Below are 27,345 nucleotides of genomic sequence, written 5' to 3'. Positions count from 1 at the left end.
AATGTACATTTATGGTCATTTTATAAGGAAAAAGATTACTTTATTTAATTTTCAAAATACTTTCAATATTATTCATTTCCATGTCAGCTCCATCCCTGGAAATGCTCTTGTCCGGGGCAACAGATCCCAAAAAGCGTTAAAAAAAATAAAAGTTAATTCCAATAATGGATATTAACTGAAAAATGATCTCCTGTAGTTTCTTGCAATAGCTCCCTGTGACTTTATAGAATATTTCTAAAAGACTGTCAACTCTGTCAAATTTGTCTAAAATCATAAATTAATCAGGAATGAGCAGGGTCAGCTATACCATACATGTCATGCAACAAGACCACTCATGGTCTGTAAAGTGTTCTATTTTTGAAAGATTTAAAAACTAACAACACTGGAATCACCAATGGCACAACCATAAACTGTCAACTCCATATGGCTAATAAAGATTCAATATGAATGTTGGTTAAAATATGTTACACTTAATTAGGTTTTCCTAAAGCAACCGAAGAAAACATTTCTGTGTATACCACTTCAATTGTTAATTGTTTTTAATAACCTGCCCAGAGACTACGGTTGAAAACTAGCCGGCTAGCTAAAACCGGCACTTTTACTGGAACGTTGATTACTGTGCACTGTCCCTGTAAAAAATAAATAAACTCAAATTAAGAAAAATGAAACAGTTGTCAACTCTGTCAGAGTGCTGAAAGATCTGATAGAATGGTTGTTTTTAATTGGGGATTTTTAAATTAATAATTCTCCATATTTTACAAATGTTTGTATTGAGCTTTTAGTTTTAGAGGCAAAAATGTCTGTTTTGTGTATTGGTTGTCAACTCCGTCACCGATAGAGTCCATATTTTTTGGTCAATATTCTAAAAACTTTTTTAAAAATGTAATCACGGTTTGTTAACATATGCGTAAACAATTGATGTATTTGGTGTGCTAGACATAAGGGATAACGTTTGCTTTATGTTGTTTTATTTTCTAAAACTAGAAAAACATGGCAAATTGCAAACAAAATTAGCCCTAGAGCAATTAGTGCTATAAAACCAAACAATCAAGGCCTTTAAACACTTGGACAATAATTGTACAAATGAAATGCCTTTTATGGTGTCTGAATGAGTTAACATAAATCCAGTTAGATGCATTCTATAAAATAAAAGATGTTCTTTTTTCCTTGTCCTTGTTAATAAAGACATATTTGTGGGGAAAAAATTCAGATTGTCCTGTCTTTTAAGAATCTCAGACCTCTAAAACAGCAACATGTCCTCTCAGCCTCATGGCAAAATAGCAAGAAATTTGATATATCTGATTATTATATTTTGAACATAGCACAGGGGGGGGGGGTGAGCAAATGAAAGATAAGAAAATAAAACTCCTACACCAGCCCTGATTAACCAATAAAGTAGATTTGCCATACCCCATAGCAGACTCATTTTCCTTGACTTTGACTCCATCTAGTGGCAGAACCAATTTACTTCCCAGATTGCTGCATTGTGACACGCTCAACTATGAACGGCACCCTTTTCTCACTGTCCATATAGGATGAGATACTCTCCATCATGGATTCCTAACTATAATGACGCCACATGAACTGAGCTGTTTGCGGGAACTAATTTTAATGAGGTCAAGTTGTTGTCAATGTTGTGAATTCTTCAACCTTTGGCCAGCACTAAGCAGTCATGTCTATGTAGCATGTCAGGTTACACACACAGCCCAAGAGGAAGCACCACATGACCCTGGACATTCATTCAAAACAAATTGCCCCTTTGGAACACAGATTTATTGAAGCGACTTCCCTCTGACCAACCCCTTCATTCCCCAAACTTGAGCTGCCTCTCTTTCTCCTGGAAGTGAAGCTCTTTCGCCCTGTTCTTAAGTTCCTCTGCTTTCTTCTCGTCCTTCTCCGCCCCGTCACCCAGTTTATACATACGACTGGCGTTGGCACAACCCCAGACGTGTCCTAGCTCACAGGCTCTTGTGGCATACCTCAGAGCCAGGCCCATGTCCTTACTCTGCTTCGGGGAGCCCTCGATATACATGGCACTAAGGTTGAAGCAGGAGGGTGCGAACCCCCCTGTACATGCCTTCTCATAGTACTGCCTAGCCACCCCTGGGTCAGGGCCGGCTTCCATGGCTCGACCGTCATGGGCGAGGAGACCCACGTTGTGACACGCGTCCACAGACTTCTTACCGCCACTGCTGCAGGCCGTCATGAAGCAGGAGTAGGCCATTTTCAGATTCTCTGCAAATCCCCCTGGTAGAGAGATTTAGAACATGTTGCGCTTGACCACTTGGGGGATGGATTCAGGGTCTCTCTGTCTATTAGTACTTTATCATCCTAATATTTCTAATTAATAAGATGACTTGTCTTAAAACATTTGTCAAGCCAAAGCCATACTCTTTCTCTAATCAAATCTTTAAATATTGTACTTGGCTAGTTGAGAAACGCAAATTGTTTCAGGCTTTGCTGTTGTGATCTGCTAGTGAATAGGATTAAGTTTAGAGTGGTGTAGCTGTGTACCTTTGCCTTGGATATAGTAAGCCCCGAGCTTGTAGCAGCTTTCACCGTGTTTATAGGTCTCACAGTTGTGTTTGAGCACCTGGGCTGTAGACTCAAAGTTTTTCTTCACTCCCTCCATGTAGTCAGCAAGCCTTTGACACCCTGGCAGCAGAATACACGAGGTTAGACACAATAATGAGTTAGACGGTGTGAAGGTTATAGTACTACATGAGGCATAAAGACACCTTAACACCAAGCACAATCAGTGGTTCAGACCCCCAGTTAGGGGACAGCAAATGATGGACCATTTGCTTAACATCACTCCCTTCAGCACTGTATAGGACAGTGCACTTCGCTCCTTACCTTCAGGGTCCTTCTCTCTGTAACACTGGTAGCTGAATTCCACACCTATGTTATCCAAATACTGCTTCACCTCTTTTTCGTCCTCAAAGTTTATGAGTCCAGACATGATTCAAACGGTGCAGTGTCCGAAAAATACACTGTCTTATTAAAAACAACACGTGTTGAAAAGTCCAGAACTTCCTTGTGACCTTGGTGTTGAACTGATGAGGTAACAATTTAAGAAAGAGCTCGTCTGGTCCCGTTGAAAAACAATTTAAACGTATTTAGAGATCACCTTGATAGAGGACAATGTGACGGACATGCAGTGAATTATAATCTATTTTCGTTTGAAATAAATAAAAAAAAGGTAGAGATGCTCATTCCTGCTACTTTCTTCCTGGTTTTGTAATATACACGAAAGGGCTTCCGTAGTCCCGCCCCATCGACCGGTGATGTCCTTCCTGTGTCACTTTTTTTTTAACGATCTGTCAACAAAAATAGAGCTACAATCTATCTGCAATGTTAAAGCTGATTTAGCACCCTAAATTTAAAAAATAAAGCTATCGTTAAAAACAAGTATGTGTGTAAATTTAGATTAGTGTCAGCCTTAAGCCTAGGTTAACTAACGGACATGGTTTGAAAATGAAGTCGAAACATTTTCACAACTATATTAATCGTTTTCCAGGAACATCGATTTTCTATCTTAGTTCGGTACCAACAAGTTAGCTAGCTTGTAGCTAACGTTAGAACGCTAGATAGCTAGTTATCACCTTGCAAAAAATAATCCAGCAAGATTAGGCTAGCTAAGTAGCAAGTTAACAAGGCAAACCGAGACGACTCGGCGTAGGTAGAGACCAATAGCGATATTGATCTTTGGTCGGGAGTCAAGCCTGCAATTTCTTGAAAATGGTGAGTTTTGTTTTCGATATCAATGTCTAGCATTCAATTGTCGTGCATTGTCGACAAGGATCAGCAAGGCATCGAACAATGCATACCAGTAGCAAGCTAACTAGTCTTCGTTAGATATCTGCTGAAATTTGATCTACGTCGTTAACTAGTTAAACCTTCTTTTTTTTGTTTTTTAGCTCAGGAGGATGGATAATTATCTAGCGATCATTGCTCGTTATTTTGGGGTTTGACAACAGCCCACCACTCCAGACATACTCTACCTCCTGGGAGTTATGGGTATCAGGTCTCATTGGCGACCATTTTAACTTTGGCCATATGCTTGGTATGCCATTTGGGAGTGCTGGCATACACTATATATACAAAAGTAAGACACACCTTCAAATTAGTGGATTCGGCTGTTTCAGACACACGTGTATAACATCGAGCATGCCATGCAATCTCCATAGACAAATATTGGCCTTACTGAAGAGCTCAGTGACTTTCAACGTGGCACCTTCATAGGATGCCACCTTTTCATCTAGTCAGTTCGTCAAATGTATGCCCTGCCAGAGCTTCCCCGGTCAACTGTAAACAATGGCTCAGTGTACACAAGCTTACAGAACAGAACCACCGAGTGCTGAAGCACGTAGCGAGTAAAAACCGTCTGTCCAATGTCAGCACAATAACGTTTAGTTGGGAGCTTCATGACGAACAGTTATTGTGCAGATGTTGCTTTGAGGTTTCCATGGCCGAGCAGCCACACACAAGCCTATGATCACCATGTGCAATGCCAAGCATTGCCTGGAGGGGTGTTAAGGTCGCCGCCATTGGACTCTAGAGTAGTGGTAACGTGTTCTCTGAATTGATTAATCACACTTCACCATCTGGCAGTCAGACGGACAAATCTGGGTTTGATGGATACCAGGAGAACACTACCCGCCCCAATGCATAGTGCCAACTGTTTAGTTTGGTGGAGGAGGAATAATGGTCTGGGGCTGTTTTTCATGGTTCGGGCTAGGTCTCTTGGTTCCAGTTAAGGGAAATCTTAATGCTACAGCATACATTGTCATTCTAGACGATTCTGTGCTTCATACTTTGTGGCAACAGAGGCCCTTTCCTGTTTCAGCATGACAATGCCCCGTGCACAAAGCACGGTCCATACAGAAGTGATTTGTTGAGATCAGTGTGGTGTGATGTCAACCCCATCGATCACCTTTGGGATGAATTGGAATCCCGACTGCGAGCCAGGCCTAATTGCACAATGTCAGTGCCTGACCTCACTAATGCTGAATGGAAGCAAGTCCCTGCAGTAGTGCTCCAACATCTAGTGGAAAGCCTTCCCAGAAGAGTAGAGGCTGTTACAGCAGCAAAGGGGATCCCAACTCCATATTAATCCCCATGTTTGACAAGCAGTTGTCAATATAGTTTTGGTCATGTAGTGTAAGTGTCTAATGTTGTGTGTGTTCCAGGACGAGGCGTCCCCGGCATCTCTGACAGACCTGTGTCTGTCCTACGTGAGTGGGAACCTGGAGAAGTTCTGTGCGAAGCACGCCGATGGATCTCTTTGTCTCAGAGACTCTTTACTGTTCCCCCAGGAGCTAGCTGACCAGCTGTTAGCTAAGATGGCCACTGAAGGTAAGTGAGCAATGAACATGAAGTAGTCAGTGGTCACAGATCCAAGCTCAGATCCTTACCTTGATTATTAGTACAAAAATACGAAACAGGCCTTTAATTCAGTGTCTAGAGCAGTAATGGGCTATTTCCAGTCATTGGGTGATATTTGTCCCTGTGTGGGTGTTGTTTTCAGGTCTGTTGAATGACAGTACAGTGGGAGTGTTTCGTAGCTGTGAGTACCTACGGCTGCGTCATGCGTGTATCCGGACTGCTCGTATCTCTGCCGAGGCGTTCCAGAGAGCTCTCTGTCCTCACCGCCTGCTGGAGCTGGACGCTGCCAGGGTCAACGCTGACCTCACCATCTCTGACATACTACAGGGACTGGCCTCCAACAAACACTGCCAGGTAAACATACAGTGCATTCAGAAAGTATTCAGACCCCTTGACTTTTTCCACATTTGGTTACATTACAGCCTTATTCTAAAAGTGATTCAATTGTTTTTTTTCCTCAGCAAACTACACACAATACCCCATAAGGACAAACCAAAAACAGGTTTTTGCACATTTATAAAGTGAAAAAGGAGCATTTACTCATTTACTCATTTACCCTTTACTCAATACATTGTTGAAGCACCTTTGGCAGTGATTATAGCCTTGAGTCTTTTTGGTTATGACTCTACAAGCTTGGCACACCTGTATTTGGGGAGTTCTCCCATTCTTCTCTGAAGATCCTCTTAAGCTCTGTCAGGTTGGATGGAGAGCGTCGCTGCACAGCTATTTTCAGGTCTCCAGAGATGTTCGATCGGATTCAAGTCCGGACTTTGGCTGGGCCAATCAAGGACATTCAGAGACTTGTCCTGAAGCCACTCCTGCATTCTCTTGGCTGTGTGCTTAGGGTCGTTGTCCTGTTGGAAGGTGAACCTTCGCCCCAGTCTGAGGTCCAGAGCACTCTGGAGTAGGTTTTCATCAAGGATCTCTGTACTTTGCTCTGTTCATCTTTTAATCGATCCTGACTAGTCTCCCAGTCCCTTCCTCTGAAAAACATCCCCACAGTATGCTGCTGCCACCACCAGGCTTCACCATAGGGATGGTGCCAGATTTCCTCCAGGCGTGACGCTCAGCTTTTAGGACAAAAAGTTCAATCTTTGTTTCATCAGACCAGATAATCTTGTTTCTCATGATCAGAGTCCTTTAGAGGCCTCTTGGCAAACTCCAAGCGGGCTGTCGTCTTTTACTGAGGAGTGTCTTCCGTTTGACCACACTACCATAAAGGCTTGATTGGTGAAGTGCTGCAGAGATGGGAGAACCTTCCAGAAGGACAACCATCTCCACACAGGAATTCTGGAGCTCTGTCTGAGTGACCATCGGGTTCTTGGTCAGACAGGTGTGTGCCTTTCCAAATCATGTCCAATCAATTGAAATTACCACAGGTGGACTCCAATCAAGTTGTAGAAACATCTCAAGGATGATCAATGGAAACAATGCTCCTGGGCTCAATTTTGAGTCTCATAGCAAAGATTCTCAAAACTTACTTAAATACGTGTATTATTTATATATATTTTTAAAATATAAAATAGGTAAACATTTGCTTTGTCATTCTGGGGTATTGTGTGTAGACTGATGAGGAAAACATTTTATTTGATCAATTTTAGAATAAGGCTGTAACGTAAAAATATTTGGAAAATGTCAAGTGGTCTGAATACTTTCCGAATGCAGTGTACACAGATAAGAGAGCTTCCAGCAGGGACAGACAACCGCAAACACTCTCCCTCCCTCACTCTCCAACTTCTTCCTCCCCACAGGAGAGCTTACAGCGGTTGGTCCTGACAGGTCTAACCATGTCCTCTCTGGAGGAACCATCTCATCACCGCTTCAGCTCTCTGCAGGGGCTCCGCTCCCTCTCCCTGGCCAATGTGGACTTCTACGACGCTGGGCTGGCTGACGTGTGTTCCCTACCCCGCCTGGAGAGCCTGGACCTGTCCAACACCTCAGTAACCAACCTCAGTCCTCTACTTGGCCTCAGGGAGAGGCTGAGGTCACTAACACTACACCAGCTGAAGAGGCTGGAGATGAGCACCGCACAGCTATTGGCCGTCATTGGACAACTGGAGGCACTGCAGGTGGGTGGGGACAACTCTAATGCTCAAGTTCTGTATTCATTTGCTCCACTATAAAAAACATATATATCGCTGAGTGAAGTTTCTTAAACCTTTTTCTAGTTCCGGCACTGTGATTGTTCGCTATCCCTGACGTTTACTTGTGGTGCTCGAATAGTGTTATTTCTGATACTCATGCTTTTGTGGATGTGTGAAAACCTACATATGCAGCACCTGGACATCAGTGATGATAAACAGTTCACATCAGACGTGGCTCGTCAGTTGCTGGGCGAACCTGGGATCCTGCCTGCTCTGGTCTCTCTGGATGTGTCTGGACGCAAACAGGTACTGGAGACAGAGTATGAGTGGAGTTGGCTCGAGTTGTGAGTGTGTGTATTGCAGCTGAGTGTGTAGAGTGTTTACCTGGTGTGTGTGTGTTATGCCAGGTGACAGATGCAGCAGTCAAGGCGTTTGTAGAGGAACGTCCAGGGATGACCTTTGTTGGTCTGCTGGCTACAGATGCTGGCTTCTCTGACTTCCTCAATGGAGAGGGCATCCTCAAGGTGGGTTTCACTGTTTTTCTTCTCTGTCTTTGTAGAGGAAGCAGCAATACTGACTGAGCACCACGCTATGTATGTGTCCTCTGTTTGGCAGGTGACAGGAGAGGCCAATGAGACTCAGATCTGTGAGTCGCTGCTTCGCTACAGTGAGAGAGACGGCTTTGTCAGAGAGGCTCTGTTTCATCTGTTCAGTCTCACTCACGTCATGGAGAAACCACGGCCTGACATACTCAAGGTACACACACATTGTGTAATGTCTACTCTACCCTTCACCTCAAAATACATCTTACAACAGCATGGCTCTGTGTCCACATTTTTATAAAGTAATGAGTCACTCCCTCTTCTTCCTCGATTCTTCTGTCTCTAGTTGGTAATACTGGGGATGAAGAACCATCCTGCCACCCTGAACGTCCAGTTGGCAGCCAGTGCGTGTGTGTTTAACCTGACCAAGCAGGACCTGGCAGCGGGCATGCCTGTTAGACTGCTTGGCACAGTCACTCAACTACTGCTGGAGGCCATGAGGACCTTCCCTAACCACCAACAGGTACACACACACTCTCACCTTCTCCTCCATATTGTTTACACATATCCAGGTTCGTCCCATCTGTAAACACAGACTGGCTAGGGGCTGTTTCTGGACCAGGCTTGAGTGGGGTTTTTGTTTTGGCTCTAACCACCATCTTGGATCCTTTTTCTCCAGTTGCAAAAGAATTGCCTTCTCTCTCTGTGCAGTGACCGCATACTGCAGGAGGTCCCCTTCAACAGGTAGATATACACATTGAATGACTTTGACACTGATGTATTCATCCTTTAAGATTGTGTCTCATGAGAGACGTAGTATGTACAATGCATGTATCCTTTGTACTGGGTATGTGTGTGGTCTATAATCCAGGTTTGAGGCTGCTAAGCTGGTGATGCAGTGGCTATGTAACCATGAGGACCAGAACATGCAGAGGATGGCTGTGGCTATCATTTCTATACTGGCTGCCAAGGTAGGGGTGTGTGTGTGTGCCTACATGTCTGAGTGTGTGTCAAATATGGTATTAGAAATGTGTTTGAGGTTTGGTCTTTGCTGATGTGTGTGTTTTCCTATACAGTTATCTACAGAGCAGACAGCCCAGCTGGGAGCAGAGCTGTTCATAGTGAAGGTGAGACTGTTCAAACATCCTCCATTCACACAGCTGGCCATTGGCACATGCCTTCCCAATCAAAAGAATCGCTGTCTGCAGTGTTTAAAAATAAATACAGTAATTGTCACAATCTCTCTGTCTATCCCCCCCTTTCTCTTTCCCTCTTTCTCTCTCTCTGCAGCAACTCCTCCACATTGTGCGTCAGAAGGCGACTCAGGGCGGGGTGGATGCCACCCTCAAGTTCACACTGAGCGCGCTCTGGAACCTCACCGACGAATCACCAACCACCTGCCGCCATTTTATAGAGAACCAGGGACTGGAGCTGTTCATTAAAGTTCTGGAGGTAGTACACACACACACTCACAGACCCTAGAGCTGTTCATCAAAGTGCTAGTTACAACACTCTCTCTCTGACGTTCTTACTGCCTGAAGTGCAAGTTGACTCACTCACGCCTCTTTATTGTCCCCTTTCTTTCTCTCTGTAGTCGTTCCCCTCGGAGTCTTCCATCCAGCAGAAGGTGTTGGGGCTGCTGGTGAGTCATAGTGAACCGTTGACTGACAGTGTATTTATTCTACTGGTCAGTAACCCTGGTTTGTGGTCGTAGGGGCTAGCCGTAGTGAATTCAGCAGAGACAAACTACTGATGAAACCGATTTGTTTTATGTTTGAATCATCCCATTTGAAGTGGTGGAAGAGCTGACTGTGTGGCTCTGTCTCGCTCCAGAACAACATAGCAGAGGTTGGGGAGCTGCATGAGGAGCTGATGGTTCAGGGCTTTCTGGATCACATCTGCTCCCTGCTCCACAGCCCTGAGGTGGAGGTGTCCTACTTCGCTGCTGGGATACTGGCCCACCTCACCTCCAGAGGAAAGGCTGCATGGACACTCAGTATCACACTGAGGTCTGACCTGCTAGAACAACTGGTATGTGGGGGAGGTCTGTGAGTTGTTATACCACCTGTTTGTGTGTGTAATAATTGTCTCGTGTTCTGTGTCTCTCCTCCAGCACTCTGCCATCCTGAAGTGGCAGACCCCAGAGTGTGAGATGGTGGCTTACAGGTAAGACCTCCATGCACACACACACGAGGAGAGGAAGCCACTGTAAACTATTAAGATGCAGCCCGAGTATTAATGATCTCCTCCCCCCTCTGTAGGTCCTTTAACCCTTTTTTCCCCCTGTTGGAGTGTTTCCACACCCCAGGAGTCCAGCTGTGGGCAGCCTGGGCCATGCAGCATGTCTGCAGCAAGAACGGTGAAACACACACACTCCATATAGAGCTTAATAGTTTTCTACCTGTCCTACGTTTCTGTATATTCTGCTCTGTGCGTCATCAATGTGAGTGTACTCTCTCTGGACTCCTGCAGCCCCTCGGTACTGCAGTATGCTGCTGGAGGAGGGAGGTCTGCAGCAGCTGGAAAAGGTCCAGACACACCCCGACACACACGCAGATGTCATGCGATTGACTGATGGCATCCTGGAGAGCCTGCAGCGCCACCAGGCTCGCACCGGCCAGACCACACAAACACCCCCCCACACACACAAAGGTGAGACACACACACAATGATTTCTGGTGTGTGTAATTTCAAAACATGTTAAAAGTCAATAAAACTGCTCTGTCTTTCTCCTCCAGAGAGTGATACACCCTGATCAGAACCCATTCCACCTGTAATGTCAAGACAAGAGTCCAGGAAGAGGTGTGTGTGTTCACACATGTTCATTAAGCCTGTCGCATGCTTCCCAGTCGAAACAGTTTGCGCCAAATTTGTACTTTTCTGATTATATTGGAGTTCGCAGGTTTTTTTTCCAGTTGTTCGCGTACCAAATGTGTTCTTGAGGCAAGCCAAAGTCAACAGTACTACGGGATTCTTCATTGAAGTGTTTGTCATTCAGTGAACCTAGTTTTTTCACTTGAGAAATACTGCACCAAATTTATCAAAATGATTTACAGATTCCTTGATTCTTCGTAGATTAATTCTGACTATTGAGCAGGTGGCTATGTTGCTACGGCGTTTCAAGAGGGAGAAGCGGTAATATTGCATTTTATTTTCTCATTTTTCAAGCAAAGGTCTTAAGGGAGTATGCGAGGCACAGACGTTTGCTTCGCCTAGCCGAGTTCTACTTGGCGTAAACCAAACCTAGTATGTGGTTGCCTTTAAACTGGGGTGAGGAAAGACCCTGTCACAAGGTGGTGCTGTAAAGTGAATGAGAGAACAGAAACTACGCATTTCTTTGCACACATACCTTGCTGTTATTTATTTTCTTGTTTGGTTCACAAGCAACAGTATGACTAAGTGTGCTACTGTTGGGATAAGGAAATTATGATTAATTTAACTAAAGAAAAATAAACCTTAAGACAAGCATGAGTTGTTGGTTAACAGAGTCCATAGCATGAATAGAAAACCAGTTGAACTATATGGTTTAACTGTTTCTTTCCTGTTGGACTCTGAAAGGGCCGAATCCTTATTTAAGAATCCTGCACGTATCTTGGAAGAGTCACACTAATCGACATCAATTAACACCATTGACATCGATTCATGGTTGGAGTTCTGCAGGCGCACCAAGTTTGGATTCGGCCCCTAAAGGGCACTACATACCCTACGCAAACAGCGATGGGGCGTCGCATACGGGCCATTCCCAAATTGGATCCGCACAAAAGTATGTAGAAGTACCTAGAAAACGACGCTGTTGCTGCGTTTGCGTAAAGTGTGTAGCAGCCTTAAAGCTCAGTTCTGGGGTTGAAAGTCCAGCCCCTCTGGCTGATTAGCTAATATATGCACATGATGGTGTGATTTCCCAGCATGCTCAAGTTTGTCTGAATGATCTTTTGATTCGCCCAGTTTGTAGCAGGACTATTCAAATCCAGACATGGAGGTCCACAATACAGTCCATAGTTATTTTCTCTGTGGTAGTTAATTGATTATTATAAATGTATGAATTAATTTATGGATACATTTTTTGCCACAGTGTATACTCACCAGGGGTTGCAGGTCTGAATCAGTCCCTGATTAGAGGGTTAGGATGAAAACCAGCAGTATTGTGGACCTCCAGGACAAGATTTGAGTTCTGGTTTATAAAAATGATGTTAATAGTAATGTTGTTTCCCTTGTGGACAAAAATGGCAATAAATATACTGGTCAACATTAAGACAGAGTACATATACAACTTTGCACAGTAGGAAGAAAACTTATTTTCTTGAGTTCTATGTGCTTCCATGGTTGCTGGTCTGTCTGCATGCTTGCGTATTTGGATCCGTGTATAGGTGAGTGTGTGTTTGATGCTAGGGGGGAGTGTTTGTACTGACATGGCCCACATGACTCACAGCGCAGGGAGAGCTGTGACTTCCCTGGTCTGGAAAGGAGGCCGTTCGTTAATGCAATATTCACTCAGAAATTGTGTGACGGGTTTTATGGTTTCTCAATGTTTTTGTTTTTTTTCCCTCTGGGTTTGAGACCTCGTTTGGATTTGAAAATCCAACTGTTGTAGTTGAAGGGGGTGACGCTCGGGGGCTGTGCATCTGGGTGTTTGAGTGAGAAAGAGGAGAACCAACCAGTAAAATCACAGCCCCCTTCATTATCGACGCATTGTGCCATCAACCTCAAAGAGCCATTCCAGACTCTGAAGTCAGGAGGAGTTAAGTGCTAGCCACTATAGCCAGACAAGTGTTTGTAGTTTCTCATCTCCCATATTCAAGTACAGTCTTTAACGATTGGTTTAAAGTGTTGGAAACAATATAATATGTGTTGTTGTTTATTTCAAAAGGAGGTACTTAAGAAAACGTAGGAGGCAAAACTGAGTTGAGAATTCTGCGATTAAGGGGAGAGGCAGCGAGAGTAGCGCAATCCCAAAAAGACGCCTATCCCAGGGGTGTTGAACTAATTTTGCCCCAGGGGCTGCATTCGCTTTTTGAGGGCCGCACTAAAAATGTTATTTCCTTGCCGTCAAAATGACAAAATTGTCAATATGCAACGGTCTGTACATTGCACCCTCCTGAGCATGAGCCTGGTTGTGACTAATAATGATATATGCTACTGATCTCGTCTTCATTCTCTATGCAATGGCGGCTGAAACTACATTTCATGCCTGCTGGCAAATCTCCCCATGCTTGATTTCAAATCAGCCTACACATTGTATGTGCATGCTACCACTGCATGGGTCAAAGTATCTCTTCTCTATGGCATCAAGAGAAATGCACAGAACAAACTGAACTGTAAACTAAAGTCAGTATTTTCTACATTTATACTGATAGAATATTACATTTGAGTTGTCCTCTCACTATGATTGAAGCTGTGGGAAAGTTTAGTCTTGTCTGTGCATTCCCCTAATGTGACAGTTTCCTCTTTCTGTATGGGTATTTCATGAAACTGGGAGTGGGGTGGCTCTAAAGGGAAGGCCATTTGCTAAGATGCCATTTTGCTGCTGAGGGTCATTTTTTCATGTTTCTGAAATAAAGAATGTACACCCCCATCGGCTGTAAACTGGCAGTCTGTTTTACTTTCTTAAAAGCCATCCTTGATCCATATGCTAAAATATATTACAACTGCAGTTTAAAAAACAAACACACGGCTGTGTTACTCTCCATTGTAGAGTGGGGGTCTCTTCTCTATAAAGGCAGCCATGCCCTCGTGTCAGGATCAGCTGGAGAAAGAGACATGATATACCACTACAGTTTGACCACGGACAATGCACATGGGCATTTTACCAGTTGATCTCTTACCCTGGCTTAGCACATCCTCTCTGGCCATCCCTGATGTGACGTCCACCTGAGAGATACAGACCCACACAGACAGGTTACAGACATAACTGCCACTAGCACATAGAGATAATGAACAGGGTGTGAGAGCTGGGATGTGTGTGACTGATGATTAATTGATCGATCAATCATTAAGACCATTTAGAACACAAGGTTGTGTTGAGAAGCTGATGCACCTCCATGCCTCTGATCAGAGCCTCCTTGGCCATCCTCACAGCGATGGGGGCCTGGAGACCACACTGGGGGTGAGAACGAAGGACCACAGAAATGCTCGTGTGATGATGCGTAACCATTTGTGAGAAATAGTTCTAAGAGGGTTCGCCGGCTGTCCCTGAGGGAGAACCCTTTTTCTGAGTCTACAGTGCCTTCAGAAAGTATTCACACCGCTTATTCCAAAAATGTTTGCGTTACAGCCTGAATTCAAAATGGATGAAAGATGTTTTTTCTACACTCATCTAAACATAATACCCCGTAATGACAAAGTGAAAACATATTTAGAAATTTTAGCAAATGTATTAAAAGAAATACAGATATCTCATTTACATAAGTATTCACACCCGAGGCAATACTTTGGTAGTGATTACAGCTTTGAGTCATCTTGGGTATGTCTGTATCAGCTTGGGACATCTGGATTTAGGGATTTTCTCCCATTCTTCCTTAAAGATTTTCTCAAACTCTTAAATTAAATGGGGAGCAGCAGTGAATAGCAATCTTCAAGTCTTTCCACAGATTTTCAAATGGAATTCAAGTCTGGGCTTTAGCTGGGCCACTCAATGACTTTCACATTCTTGTTCTGAAGCCATTCCAGCATTGGTTTGGCTGTATACTTGGAGTCATTGTCCTGTTGGAAAGTAAATCTATGCCTCCAGTCTAAGGTCTTTTTGCACTCTGAAGCAGGTTCTCATCAAGGATTTGCCTGTATTTGGCTCCATTCATTGTTCCCTCTATCCTTACCAGTCTCCCAGTCCCTGCCGATGAAAAGCATCCCCATAGCATGATGCTACCACCACCATGCTTCACGGTATGGATGGTGTTAGATGGGTGATGAGCTGTGCCTGGTTTTCTCCAGACATGGCGTTTTGCATTCAGGTCAAAGAGTAGTTCTGTCAGAGTAGACATTGGGTTCTTGGTCACCTACCTGACCTAGGTCCTTCTTGCCCGGTTTCCCAATGATGGAGACAACTGCGCTCTTGGAAACTTTCAACACTCTAGAAATGGTTTTATACCCTTCCCTACATATATACCTCATCACAATTCTATCTCTGAGATTTATTTAATTTCTGCTCTGACATGCACAGGTGTGTTTCTTTCTAAAACATGTCCAAACAATTGAATTGGCCACATGACTCCAAGTTGTAGTGATATCTCAAGGATGATCAAAGGAAAATGGATGCACCAGAGCTCAATTAGGAGCGTCGTAGCAAAGGGGTGTGAATACATATGTAAATGAGATGTATTTAAATTTTACAAAAATGTGCAAACATTTCTTAAAACATGTTTTCACTTTGTCATTATTGGGTATTGTGTGTAGATTGGTGAAATAAAATATATTTCATCCATTTTGAATTCAGGCTGTAACAACAAAATGTGGAATAAGTCAAGGGGTAAGAATACTTTCTGAAGGCATACAAACGGCAAGACTTTAACTAGCAGGTTACCCCGGTTCAAATCTGGGGGTATTTCTGTTAGTAATAAATTATTTGTGTGGGTTAAAACTCATTCTGTTTGGCTGGGCCAAGCTCCCCAGTGGGTGGGCCTATGCCCTCCCAGGCCCACCCATGGCTGCACCCCTGCCTCATGGGTCATGTGAAATCCATATATTAGGGCCAAATGTATTTATTTCAGTTGACTGATTTCCTTCTATGAACTGTAACTCAGTAAAATCTTTGAAATTGCGGCATGTTGCGTTTATATTTTTTCTCAGTATAGCCGTCAATCACTCATCACTGTGGAATGGAGAAAACAATCAGTATGGTTTTTCGTCCTAAAACATTCTCACATACATAAATATGTCCTCCAAGCCGTGCGACTGCAAATAACTAGTTTGTGTGTGTGTGCATATGTTATTTGTAGACTGTTTCTCCACTTGACTGCCGAGGTGCCCCTGTCAACTGCTGGCATCTGAGATGAAGTGAGAGAAATTTGGAGTGACAGATGCCTGGAGAGGAGGAGAAGGGCACTGGCGTATCACACACCCCTGAAATTTTGCCTTAGCAGGAAATTGAGTCTAAAACATCTATATTTTCTCTCAGCCGCTTGGCAAAATGTGTCAGAAAGCATGAGATTAGCTATAGAAGGGTTGTTTCTTTGCCATATTAGCATTGATATTAAATCAGTCAAAACAAGACATGGTATCAAGAACAAGATACAACTAGCTGGAACCAGCCAAATATGTTTACCCTCATGGCAGCTTCTTGTCCTTGTTGCTAGCCAACTGACTATCCAGTCATTATTATGAGCCATCCTCCTCTCAGCAGCCTCCACTGCATCTCCCGTGTATTAGTGTGTATGCGTGCGTCTAACCTGTGGTAGTATCAATAGGCAGCGTCTCCATCTAAGTTCTACTCTGTAGCTCTGTTGACCAGTCCGATGTCCACAGCCCTCTGTCCATCCACTCTCCTACCAGTGAAGATCAGCTCTTTAGCCAGGGCAAAGCCCACCGCTCTGAGGGGACGCTGACTGCCCCCTACAGGAGAGGAGGTAGGGAGAGAGAGAATGAGGCTGAACTCATGCAAAAAAACACGATTTCATGATGGTAAATTATGGGTGTGGATCAGTAGAGTCTGCTGAGGGGAGGACGGCTCATAATAATGGCTGGAACGGTGTAAATGGAATGGCATCAAGCACATGGAAGCTATGTGTTTAATGTGTTTGATACCGTTCCACTCATTCCGCTCCAGCCATTACCACGAGCTCGTTCTCGGAGTATGGGAGTACGTGTGTGTGTGTGTGTGTGTGTGTGTGTGTGTGTGAAAGAGACAGTGATGGGTGTGTGGGGATGTGATGGGAGAATGTGTGTGTGTGTGTGTGGGGGGGGGGGGGGGGTGATGGGAGAGTGTGTGTGATGTGTGCATGCATTTGACTTTTGGTCATCTTACCAGCCCCTGGGAGTAGCCCGTGTGTCTTCTCAATCAAAACCATCTGTGCAGTGTAGGCTGAAACACACACAAGACAGTTGAAGGTCTGCTTGGCTTTGTCATTAAGCAACGGTGGGAGTATAGACTAACTGATGTGTCGGTCAGAGCGAAAAACACAAAATGAGAGTGAAATCATGTTAAATGTTTGAATACATTTAGCATTCAAACATTAAACATTATTTCCAATTAAATACGTTGGTATACAAAATGTTAAACAAATGGCAACTAAATATGCTTGTTTTACAAATTATATAAAATAATAGACTCAGAGTTATCAAAAATGCAACTAAATTGGTAACTAAATTAATTGATGTACAAATAAATCAAGATTGTTTGTGCTTATCATTAGCATGTACAGCTGCACTCCATATGATAGAATCATGTAAAAGTGCTATAAAAAAAGTAAGAAAAAAACTCAATTAAGAAAAAAAATTGGACTGTCAAAAAAATGCCCAAAATATGCCAAATCATAAACGAGCATTTCACCTAAATAACAAACCAAATGGGGTCAAAATAAAAAAGCTTCAACATTTCAGTTAAGTGGACTTATACAGTACCAGTCAAAAGTTTGGACACACTTATTTATTCAAGGGTTTTTCTTTATTTTTACTATTTTCTACATTGTAGAATAATAGTGAAGACATCAAAACTATGAAATAACACATATGGAATCATGTAGCAACAAAAAAAGTTTTAAAAAATGCAGCACTCCATCACTCTCCTTCTTGGTCAAATAGCCCTTACACAGCCTGGAGGTGTGGTGGGTCATTGTCCTGTTGAAAAACAAATTATAGACCCACTAAGCGCAAACCAGATGGGATGGCGTATCGCTGCAGAATGCTGTGGTAGCCATGCTGGTTTAGTGTGTCTTGAATTCTAAATACATCACTGACAGTATTACCAGCAAAGCACCCACACACCATCACACCTCCTCCTCCATGCTTCACGGTGGGAACTACACATGTGGAGATCACCTGTTCACCTACTCTGTGTCTCACAAAGACACGGCAGTTGGAACCAAAAATCTCAAATTTGTACTCATCAGACCAAAGGACAGATTTCAACTGGTCTAATGTCCATTGCTCGTGTTTCTTGGCCCATGCAAGTCTCTTCTTCTTATTTGTGACCTCTAGTAGTGGATTCTTTGCAGCAATTCGACCATGAAGGACTGATTCATGCAATCTCCTCTGAACAATTGATATTGAGATGTGTCGGTTACTTGAACTGTGTGAAGCGTTTATTTGAGCTGCAACAGAGGTAACTCTGGGTCTTCCTTTCCTGTGGCGGTCCTCATGGAGGCCAGTTTCATCATAGCGCTTGATGGTTTTGCGACTGTACTTGAAGAAACTTTAAAAGTTCTTGACATTTTCCGCATTGACTGACGTTCATGTCTTAAAGGAATGATGGACTGTCGAGTCCTTTTGCTTATTTGAGCTGTTTTTGCTGTAATATGGACTTGGTCTTTACCAAATAGTGCTATCTTCTGTATACCACCCCAACCTTGTCACAACACAACTGATTGGCCGTAAGGAAAAACATTCCACAAATTAACTTTTAACAAGGCACACCTGTTAATCAAAATGCATTCCTGGTGACTACCTCATGAAGCTGGTTGAGAGAATGCCAAGAGTGTGCTAAGCTGTCATCAAGGGTGGCTACTTTGAAGAATATCAACTATGAAATATAATTTCCTGCAATTCTACACATTTTGCCATGGGGCGTAGAGAAAATGTTGCAGTTTTAAAGCAAGTCTGATGCAATTATACACATTTAGCCATAGGGTGGATTATTATTTTTTGCAGTTTTGAAGCCAATTTCCTGCAATTCTACACATTTTGCCATGACTTACGCCATGTTAATATATCGGAGTGAGAGTGACTAATAAAATCAGGTGCCATCTAGAATCTCCAATAAGTGCGCAATTGGTTTGAGATCTGGTGACAGACCCCCATGGCTTACATTGTTTTCATGCTCATCAAACCATTCAGTGACCACTCATGCCCTGTGGATTGGGGCATTGTCATCCTCTGCCATGACAGCATTTTAAACATAACCTTCAGCATGACGGGATGATAATTGCTAAATTAACTCAGGAGCCACATCTGCGTGGAAGCACCTGCTTTCAATATAATTTGTTTCACTCATTTACTCAAGCTTTCCCATTATTTTGGCAGTTACCTGTATTTAGACTGATATGTATGCGTGTAACTCAGATGCTACAGAATGTAAATGTAATATATTGTACATTAGAATTGTGGAGGCTGCTGAGGGGAGGACAGCTCATAATAATGGCTGAAATGGAGTCATTGGAGTGGTATCAACCACATGGTTGTTTCTCACAGATCTTGTGTAGTTACCACAACCATTACCCTGCATGGCTAGCCCCTCTCAGCTTGACTTGCTTGTTATGGGGTAAATTATGTACATGAATAGCCTCTTTTTAAGTCAGTGACAATGCAGGGAGCCAGTATAGGCCTATTACTTTTTAATACAGTGCACTGGGTGTATGTGGACAGAGACTCATTATTCTCCTCTTGACACATCTTGTTGTGGCTCCCTAGGAACCTACCTTGTTCTACGGAAGAAGGCTGATAAGGAGGGTAACTATGTCCCTGAGACCAGCAACCATATCATCACAAGCGTCGATCAAGATAAGCAATAGGTCTCCGACAAAGTCGTGAAAGTTTTAAAAACAATTTAAGAAACTGACCACCACTGCTCTGGAGGATCCTACTTATAAGCAGGGTTTTGCTAGTGTCCTACTTGGCACATCCTTTAAATTTGGTTTACTCAACACATCATGAGGGGGTATTTCCCTGCCTTAAGTGTCCGGCTCTGTCAATTCCTGCTACCACCTTTGTGTATTTGTAAGTGATTTACATTTACTTGAATCCTAACCTTATAATCTTGCACTACTCCACAGTCCACAGTAGCCTAGAGCAGTGTGGATTGATTCTACCCAAAATTCACTTGACACTGGAACATTTAATATTTCATTACGATCACCATTAGCCGTCATCATTGCTTTGCACAATAGGGGGATTTGTCCTTGATTTTTCCTGTTTTTCCTGGAGAGAAGTGGCTTCTTTGCTGCCCTTCTTGACACCAGGCCATCCTCCAAAAGTATTTTCCTTCACTGTGCGTGCAGATGCACTCACACCTGCCTTCTGCCATTCCTGAGCAAGCTCTGTACTGGTGGTGCCCCGATCCCGCAGCTGAATCAACTAGGAGACGGTCCTGGCGCTTGCTGGACTTTCTTGGGCGCCCTGAAGCCTTCTTCACAATTGAACCACTCTCCTCGAAGTTCTTGATGATCCGATAAATGGTTGATTTAGGTGCAATCTTACTGGCAGCAATATCCTTGCAGCAATATGATGACGGCACGTGGGCCTCCCGGGTGGTGCACCAGCTGTGCCACCAGAGACTCTGGGTTCGCGCCCAGGCTCTGTCGTAACCGGCCACGACCGGGAGGTCCGTGGGGCGACGCACCATTGGCCTAGTGTCGTCCGGGTTAGGGAGGGCTTGGCCGGTAGGGATATCCTTGTCTCATCGCGCACCAGCGACTCCTGTGGTGGGCCGGGCGCAGTGCACACCAACCAAGGTTGCCAGGTGCACAGTGTTTCCTCCGACACTATTTTTTTTTGGGGGGGGGGGGGGGGGGGATTCAGTTCATTTGCATGGCAAAGAGGGATTTTGCAATTAATTGCAATTCATCTGATCACGCTTCATAACATTCTGGGGTATATGCAAATTGCCTTGAGCGAAACAGACACATACTCCAAGCCTACATTCATATACAGAACAAAAATACAAAACACAACAATTTAAGAATTTACTAAGTTACAGTTCATGCAACGAAGTCATAAGGCCCTAATCTATGGTTTTCACATGACTGGGAATACAGATATGGATCGGTTGGTCACAGACACCTTAAAAAAGATAATAATAATAAAAAGGTTGGGGCATGGATCTGAAGGTGGTTGGTCTCAGACGATCTACCAGGTGAAGAAGTCGGATGTGGAGGTCCTTGCATGGTTGCAAGTGGTCTGCATTTGTGAGGTTGGACGTAATTCCCAAATTCCAAATTCCCTAAAACAATGGTGGTTGAGAAATTAACATTCAATTCTCTGTCAACAGCTCTGGTGGACAGTCCTGCAGTCTGCATGCACACTCCCTGGAAACGAGACATCGGCGGCATTGTGTTGTGACAGAACTGCCCATTTTAAAGTGGCCTTTTGTCCTCAGCACAAAGTGCACCTATGTAATAATCATGCTGTTTAATCAGCTTCTTGATATGCCACACCTGTCAGTTGGATGATTTATCTTGGCAAAGCTTTAATACATTTTTCCATACGCACAAAAAGCTTATTTCAATAAAACCTTGTGCACACATTTGTTTACATCCCTGTTAGTGAACATTTCTCACTCACTAACGGGGATGTAAACAAAAGGTGTGCACAAAGTTATCAAAATAAGCTTTGTGCGGGTATGGAACATTTTATTTCAGCTCATGAAACATGGGACCAACACTTTACATGTTGCGTTCATAGAATATAAAACATACGTGACAGTACAAAACCACAATTACATAAAACTCAGTCTATATGGTCTGAACTAGTGCAAGCTTGTCAACAAATAAAATAAAACCAAACTTAAATATGGTGTTCATTCATTAATACTAGAGGGTAAAGTTTACATTTGAGACCTGATGTTTTAGAAGTTAGAAAATGGTGTACCACACTGTATGTAGGATATGATGCCTTTCTGGATTTAGAATAGGGAAAGGCAGGTTGAAATTGTACTCAGTGATATGATGTCTAACTGATGTGACATGTTTCACATCCCTCAAAAGATCAGCGATGAATTTCTCACTGGAGTGATAGAAGAAAAAAAACAGATCAATAGCCAACACATCAATAAAACAAGAGTTAACACGTATCGATTGAAATGCACCAAGAGACACTTATCAATGTATGACTTGACTATCAAATATCCTAAAGATGCCAATAAGTGTGACATCTGCTGGTCTATAAGATTAATAACGAAGTAAAAATGTACAAAGAACAGCATTTTCAGTCTTCTAGATCTTTTCCTCAAATCCGTTCTGCAAATTGAAAGAAATGTTTGTTTTGTTTAAAACACTTCACATTTAAGATCAAAGGAAGTTTTGGTTAAAAACAAGACCATTGAAATGGGATTAAAATCGCCTCTGGCATTTTACGCTGAACATCATGCATAGATAGAGGTGTAGTAGAACCTCTCACCTTTGCGTCCTTAGGGAGATCATATTGTGGGCTAATAATGGGTACCAGCCAGGCTAAGGCCAGGAACACATTTCAGTCTTGTGTTAAATGGGCTGCTCCACCAACACACACCAGAAGATAAAAACAAGAAGATGGTAGCTTGGAAATCAAATGCATATCACTCAGGCTTAAATGTTTTGACAGCATCACAATTATTTAACACTTCAGAATTCCTAACTTTTCAGAGATTGGGATGTGCCTGAGTAAATCAAAAAGAAAGCAACTGAAATGGGACTGATTATCACGTTTTAGGGAAGACCAAGACAGTGTTGAAGTAACAAACGTTTATTACTAGAACAGGGGGCAGGCAAAACGACAGGTCAAAGGGCAGACAGAGGTAATTAATCCAGATCAGAGTCCAAAAGGTACAGAACGACAGGCAGTCTCAGGGTCAGGGCAGGCTGTCACGAATCCCGCCGAAGATGGTGCCTCTTCCTGTTCGGGCGGCGCTCGGCGGTCGCCGTCGCCGGCCTATTAGCTGCCATCGATTCCCTTTCCTTTTGTTTCTGTTAATTGGGTCTAATTGGTTACACCTGTTTTGAGTTAGTTTTGTTTGTAGGCTATTTAAGGGCACTAGGCCCGCTGGGTATTGTGCGGGCTTGTTCTCTGTTTATTGGTGTTGGTGTGTTAGTGTGATCTATATTTTTCCAGACAGTTTTAGTCCTGTGTATTTTGGACGGGTTGGTTCATGCGCCCTTGTGTTTTGCATGTCCTTGTCTCCGCTGTCTTTGGAATAAAAGATCCACGTACGGAATTACCTGCTCTCTGCGCTTGACTCCTCCACACACCATTCATAGAAGTCATAACAGAAGCCCGCACCACTGAATGGAGTCAGCAGGAGCAGCGACCACCCCTCTCCCAACTATGGAAGAGCGCGTCCATCATCATACAGCTGTCCTCCATCAGATCGGTTCAGCGATGGACCAGATGATGGAGAGGATGGAGCGATGGAGCGATGGGAGAGGAGTGGTCTACCGACGTCTACCCCAGGTCCCCCACAGACGACGCCACCCACTCCAGCTCGAGCTCTACCTGGCTACCGTGCGTCCGACTCCCTCGGGTGAGGAGAGTGTGAGCCTCCTCGTCTCCTGTCGGGTAGGGCCCTGGACTGGGCAAACGCTGTCTGGAACAGCCCAGACTCGGCTCGGGACCACTACCCGGAGTTCACCCGTCGTTTTCGAGCTGTGTTCGACCACCCACCAGAGGGCAAAGCGGCGGGTGAGCGACTGTTCCACCTCAGAAAGGAGACGAGGAGTGCGCAGGACTTCACGTTGGAGTTCCGGACCTTGGCTGCTGGTGCTAGGTGGAATGACAGGACCCTGGCTGCTGGTGCTAGGTGGAATGACAGGACCCTGGCTGCTGGTGCTAGGTGGAATGACAGGACCCTGGCTGCTGGTGCTAGGTGGAATGACAGGGCCCTGATGGACCATTACCGTTGCAGCCTCCGGGAGGACGTCCGCCGGGAGCTAGCTTGTCGGGACACCACACTATCCCTTGATGAACTGATAGACATGTCGATTCGACTGGACAACCTGCTAGCTGCCCGCGGGCGTTCAGAAGGGGTCCTGTCAATTCCACCTTCCAGCCCTCCCGCTCCAACTCCGATGGAGTTGGGAGGAGCTGCATCTAGGGAGACCGGAGGAGGAGGCTCCTCCTGCGCCTACTGTGGCCGGAGAGGACACACTTCGGACCTGTGCTGGAGGAGTCCCTCTGGGAGTCGAGCTGGCAGGCGGAACACTTCTCGGCCACCCCAGGTGAGTAGGCACCAAACTCACCCAGAGCTCCCTGTTGGTCACATGTTTTTGTTTATTTTTTTCCCTGCGTTTTTCCCCTCTCTCCTGCATAAGGCGCTAGTCGATTCAGGCGCAGCTGGGAGTTTTATGGATCGCGGACTCGTCCGTAAGTTGGGTATTCCGTTAGTGCAGATAGACCCACCTGTCCCCGTGCACTCCTTAGATAGCCGACCGTTAGGGTCAGGGCTGGTCAGGGAGGCCACGATTCCACTGGACATGGTAACGCAGGGGGATCATAGGGAGCAGATCAGTTTCTACCTTATTGATTCACCTGAGTTTCCAGTGGTGTTGGGGGTTCCCTGGCTGGCTATTCACAATCCCCTCGTTTCCTGGAAACAGGGGGCTCTTCAGAGGTGGTCAGACGAGTGTTCAGGTAGGTGTATAGGAGTTTCCATTGGTGCCACGACGGTGGAGAGTCCAGACCAGGTTTCCACCGTGCGCATTCCCCCAGAATATGCCGATTTGGCTATCGCTTTTAGTAAGTGCGTATTCGGGGAGGAGACGAGTGGAAAACAGCGTTTAGTACCACATCAGGCCACTATGAGTACCTTGTCATGCCGTATGGGTTGAAGAATGCTCCAGCTGTCTTCCAAACCTTTGTAGATGAGATTCTCAGGGACTTGCACGGGCAGGGTGTGGTAGTCTTGATTTATTCTGCCACACCTTCTTGTAGGGTGCATGTCTCCCTGGTGCACAAGGTCCTTGGGCGTCTGCTGGAGCATGACCTATACGTCAAGGCTGAGAAATGTGTGTTCTCCAAACAAGCCGTTTCCTTCCTGGGTTATCGCATTTCCACCTCGGGGGTGGTGATGGAGTGTGACCGCGTTAACGCCGTGCGTAATTGGCAGACTCCTACCACGGTAAAGGAGGTGCAGCGGTTTTTAGGGTTTGCCAATTACTACCGGAGGTTTATCCGGGGTTTTGGCCAAGTAGCGGCGCCCATTACCTCACTGCTGAAGGGGGGGCCGGTGCGTCTACGGTGGTCGGCCGAGGCTGATGGAGCCTTCAACCAGTTGAAGGAGCTGTTTACTGAAGCTCCAGTGTTGGCGCATCCGGACCCTTCGTTAGCATTCATAGTGGAGGTGGATGCGTCCGAGGCTGGGGTTGGAGCCGTGCTGTCACAGCGCTCGGGCACGCCACCGAAGCTCCGTCCCTGCGCTTTCCTTTCCAAGAAGCTGGGTCCGGCGGAGCGGAACTATGATGTGGGGGACCGGGAGTTACTAGCTATGGTAAAAGCCCTGAAGGTGTGGAGACATTGGCTCGAGGGGGCTAAACACCCTTTCCTCATCTGGACTGACCACCGCAATCTGGAGTATATTCGAGCAGCGAGGAGACTGAATCCGCGTCAGGCTAGGTGGGCCATGTTCTTTACACGCTTTAGATTTACGATCTCTTATAGACCAGGTTCCCTTAACACTAAGGCCGTCTCTATGACACCGAGGACTGGTCCATCGATCCCACTCCCATCCTTCCAGCCTCTCGGCTGGTGGACCCGGTGGTATGGGAGGTGGACGCGGACATCGAGCGGGCGTTGAGGGTTGAACCTGCGCCTTCACAGTGTCCGACCGGTCTTAGGTACGTGCCGCTTGGTGTTGTGATAAATTGATTCGGTGGGCTCATACACTACCTTCTTCGGGTCATCCGGGGATTGATAGGACAGTGGGGGGTCTTAGGGGGAAATACTGGTGGCCCACCTTAGCTAAGGATGTGAAGCTCTATGTCTCTTCCTGTTCGGTATGCGCTCAGAGTAAGGCTCCTAGGCATCTGCCTAGAGGGAAGTTACAACCCCTCCAGGTTCCACAACGGCCATGGTCTCATCTCTCGGTAGATTTTCTTACTGATCTTCCCCCATCTCAGGGGAACACTACCGTTCTGGTCGTTGTGGATCGGTTCTCTAAGTCCTGCCGTCTCCTCCCATTGCCTGGTCTCCCTACGGCCCTACAAACTGCTGAGGCTCTTTTTACCCACGTCTTCCGGCACTATGGGGTTCCAGAGGACATCGTATCTGATCGAGGTCCCCAGTTCACGTCCCGGGTTTGGAGGGCGTTTATGGAGCGTCTGGGGGTCTCGGTCAGCCTTACCTCTGGTTATCACCCCGAAAGTAATGGGCAGGTGGAGAGAGTAAACCAGGAAGTGGGTAGGTTTCTGAGGTCGTATTGCCAGGACCGGCCAGGAGAATGGGCGAGGTACGTCCCGTGGGCAGAGTTGGCCCAGAACTCACTTCGTCACTCATACACGAACATGTCGCCATTTGAATGCGTACTGGGCTACCAGCCGGTCCTGGCTCCGTGGCATCAGAGTCAGACCGAAGCTCCTGCGTTGGAGGAGTGGGTACACCGCTCTAGAGAGACCTGGCGGGCAGTCCAGGATTCTCTCAGGCAGGCCAGTGAACGGCAGAAAAGAAACGCTGACCGCCACCGCAGTGAGGCCCCTGTGTTCGCACCAGGGGACAGGGTCTGGCTCTCGACCCGAAACCTGTCCCTCCGCCTGCCCTGCCGGAAGCTGGGGCTGCAGTGTGTGGGGCCATTTAAAGTCCTGGGGAGGATAAACGAGGTGTGTTATAGATTACAACTTCCCTCTTACTATCGCATTAACCCCTCATTTCATGTGTCTCTCCTCAGGCCGGTGGTAGCTGGTCCCCTACAAGAAGGTGAGGTACCGGAGGTCCCTCCGCCCCCTCTGGACATCGAGGGGTCCCCGGCGTACACAGTACGAGCTATTCTGGACTCGAGACGCTGGGTGAGGGGCCTGCAGTACCTCGTGGACTGGGAGGGGTACGGTCCGGAGGAGAGGTGCTGGGTACCGGGGAGGGACATTTTAGATCCTTCCCTCTTGAGGGATTTCCACCGCCTCCACCCGGATCGACCCGCGCCTCGTCCTCCGGGTCGTCCTCGAGCCCGGGGTCGGCGAGCTGCGGGAGCCGCGCGTCAGGGGGGGGGGGGGGGGGGTACTGTCACAAATCCCGCCGAAGATGGTGCCTCTTCCTGTTCGGGCGGCGCTCGGCCGTCATCGCCGGCCTATTAGCTGCCATCGATTCCCTTTCCTTTTGTTTCTGTTAATTGGGTCTAATTGGTTACACCTGTTTTGAGTTAGTTTTGTTTGTAGGCTATTTAAAGGCACTAGGCCCGCTGGGTATTGTGCGGGCTTGTTCTCTGTTTATTGGTGTTGGTGTATTAGTGTGATCTATATTTTTCCGGACAGTTTCAGTCCTGTGTATTTTGGACGGGTTGTTTCATGTGC

General features: G+C 45.5%; 2 protein-coding genes across 2 annotated transcripts; one reads left to right on the top strand and one right to left on the bottom strand.

Annotated features, from left to right (window-relative positions):
* Window positions 1–1,592: 1,592 nt before the first annotated feature.
* On the bottom strand, window positions 1,593–3,300 carry coa7 (cytochrome c oxidase assembly factor 7). The gene is made up of 3 exons (XM_021604201.3): window positions 2,857–3,300; window positions 2,515–2,655; window positions 1,593–2,247 (listed from the first exon to the last, which is right to left on the bottom strand). Exons 1-3 carry the CDS (start codon window positions 2,960–2,962, stop codon window positions 1,805–1,807), a joined length of 690 nt encoding a protein of 229 aa, XP_021459876.2. The 5' UTR covers window positions 2,963–3,300; the 3' UTR covers window positions 1,593–1,804.
* zyg11 (zyg-11 family member, cell cycle regulator) lies at window positions 3,277–13,597 on the top strand. Its single transcript, XM_021604200.3, has 18 exons — window positions 3,277–3,744; window positions 5,193–5,358; window positions 5,531–5,742; window positions 7,140–7,457; window positions 7,665–7,778; window positions 7,880–7,996; window positions 8,088–8,228; window positions 8,361–8,537; window positions 8,694–8,758; window positions 8,886–8,985; window positions 9,091–9,141; window positions 9,305–9,466; window positions 9,609–9,656; window positions 9,848–10,045; window positions 10,128–10,180; window positions 10,276–10,373; window positions 10,487–10,666; window positions 10,753–13,597. The coding sequence occupies exons 1-18, from the start codon at window positions 3,742–3,744 to the stop codon at window positions 10,767–10,769; spliced, it is 2,220 nt and encodes a 739-aa protein (XP_021459875.2). The 5' UTR covers window positions 3,277–3,741; the 3' UTR covers window positions 10,770–13,597.
* Window positions 13,598–27,345: the final 13,748 nt, after the last annotated feature.

The sequence above is a fragment of the Oncorhynchus mykiss genome, chromosome 5 (assembly GCF_057628025.1).
Source record: "Oncorhynchus mykiss isolate SJ-2025 chromosome 5, ASM5762802v1, whole genome shotgun sequence".
In the NCBI taxonomy this organism is placed as follows: domain Eukaryota; kingdom Metazoa; phylum Chordata; class Actinopteri; order Salmoniformes; family Salmonidae; genus Oncorhynchus; species Oncorhynchus mykiss.
Note: the sequence above shows the minus strand (reverse complement) of the source record. Positions and strands in the feature narration are given on the sequence as shown.

Bases quoted from the DNA above. Each gene is read 5' to 3' on its own strand.
- zyg11 (XM_021604200.3), top strand. The intron at 7,779-7,879 runs GTACTGGAGACA...GTGTTATGCCAG, and splicing joins ATGTGTCTGGACGCAAACAG to GTGACAGATGCAGCAGTCAA. The intron at 8,229-8,360 runs GTACACACACAT...TTCTGTCTCTAG, and splicing joins CACGGCCTGACATACTCAAG to TTGGTAATACTGGGGATGAA.
- coa7 (XM_021604201.3), bottom strand. From the start codon at position 2,962: ATGTCTGGACTCATAAACTTTGAGGACGAAAAAGAGGTGAAGCAGTAT. The intron at 2,656-2,856 runs GTAAGGAGCGAA...TTCTGCTGCCAG, and splicing joins CAGAGAGAAGGACCCTGAAG to GGTGTCAAAGGCTTGCTGAC. The intron at 2,248-2,514 runs GTACACAGCTAC...TCTCTCTACCAG, and splicing joins TTACTATATCCAAGGCAAAG to GGGGATTTGCAGAGAATCTG.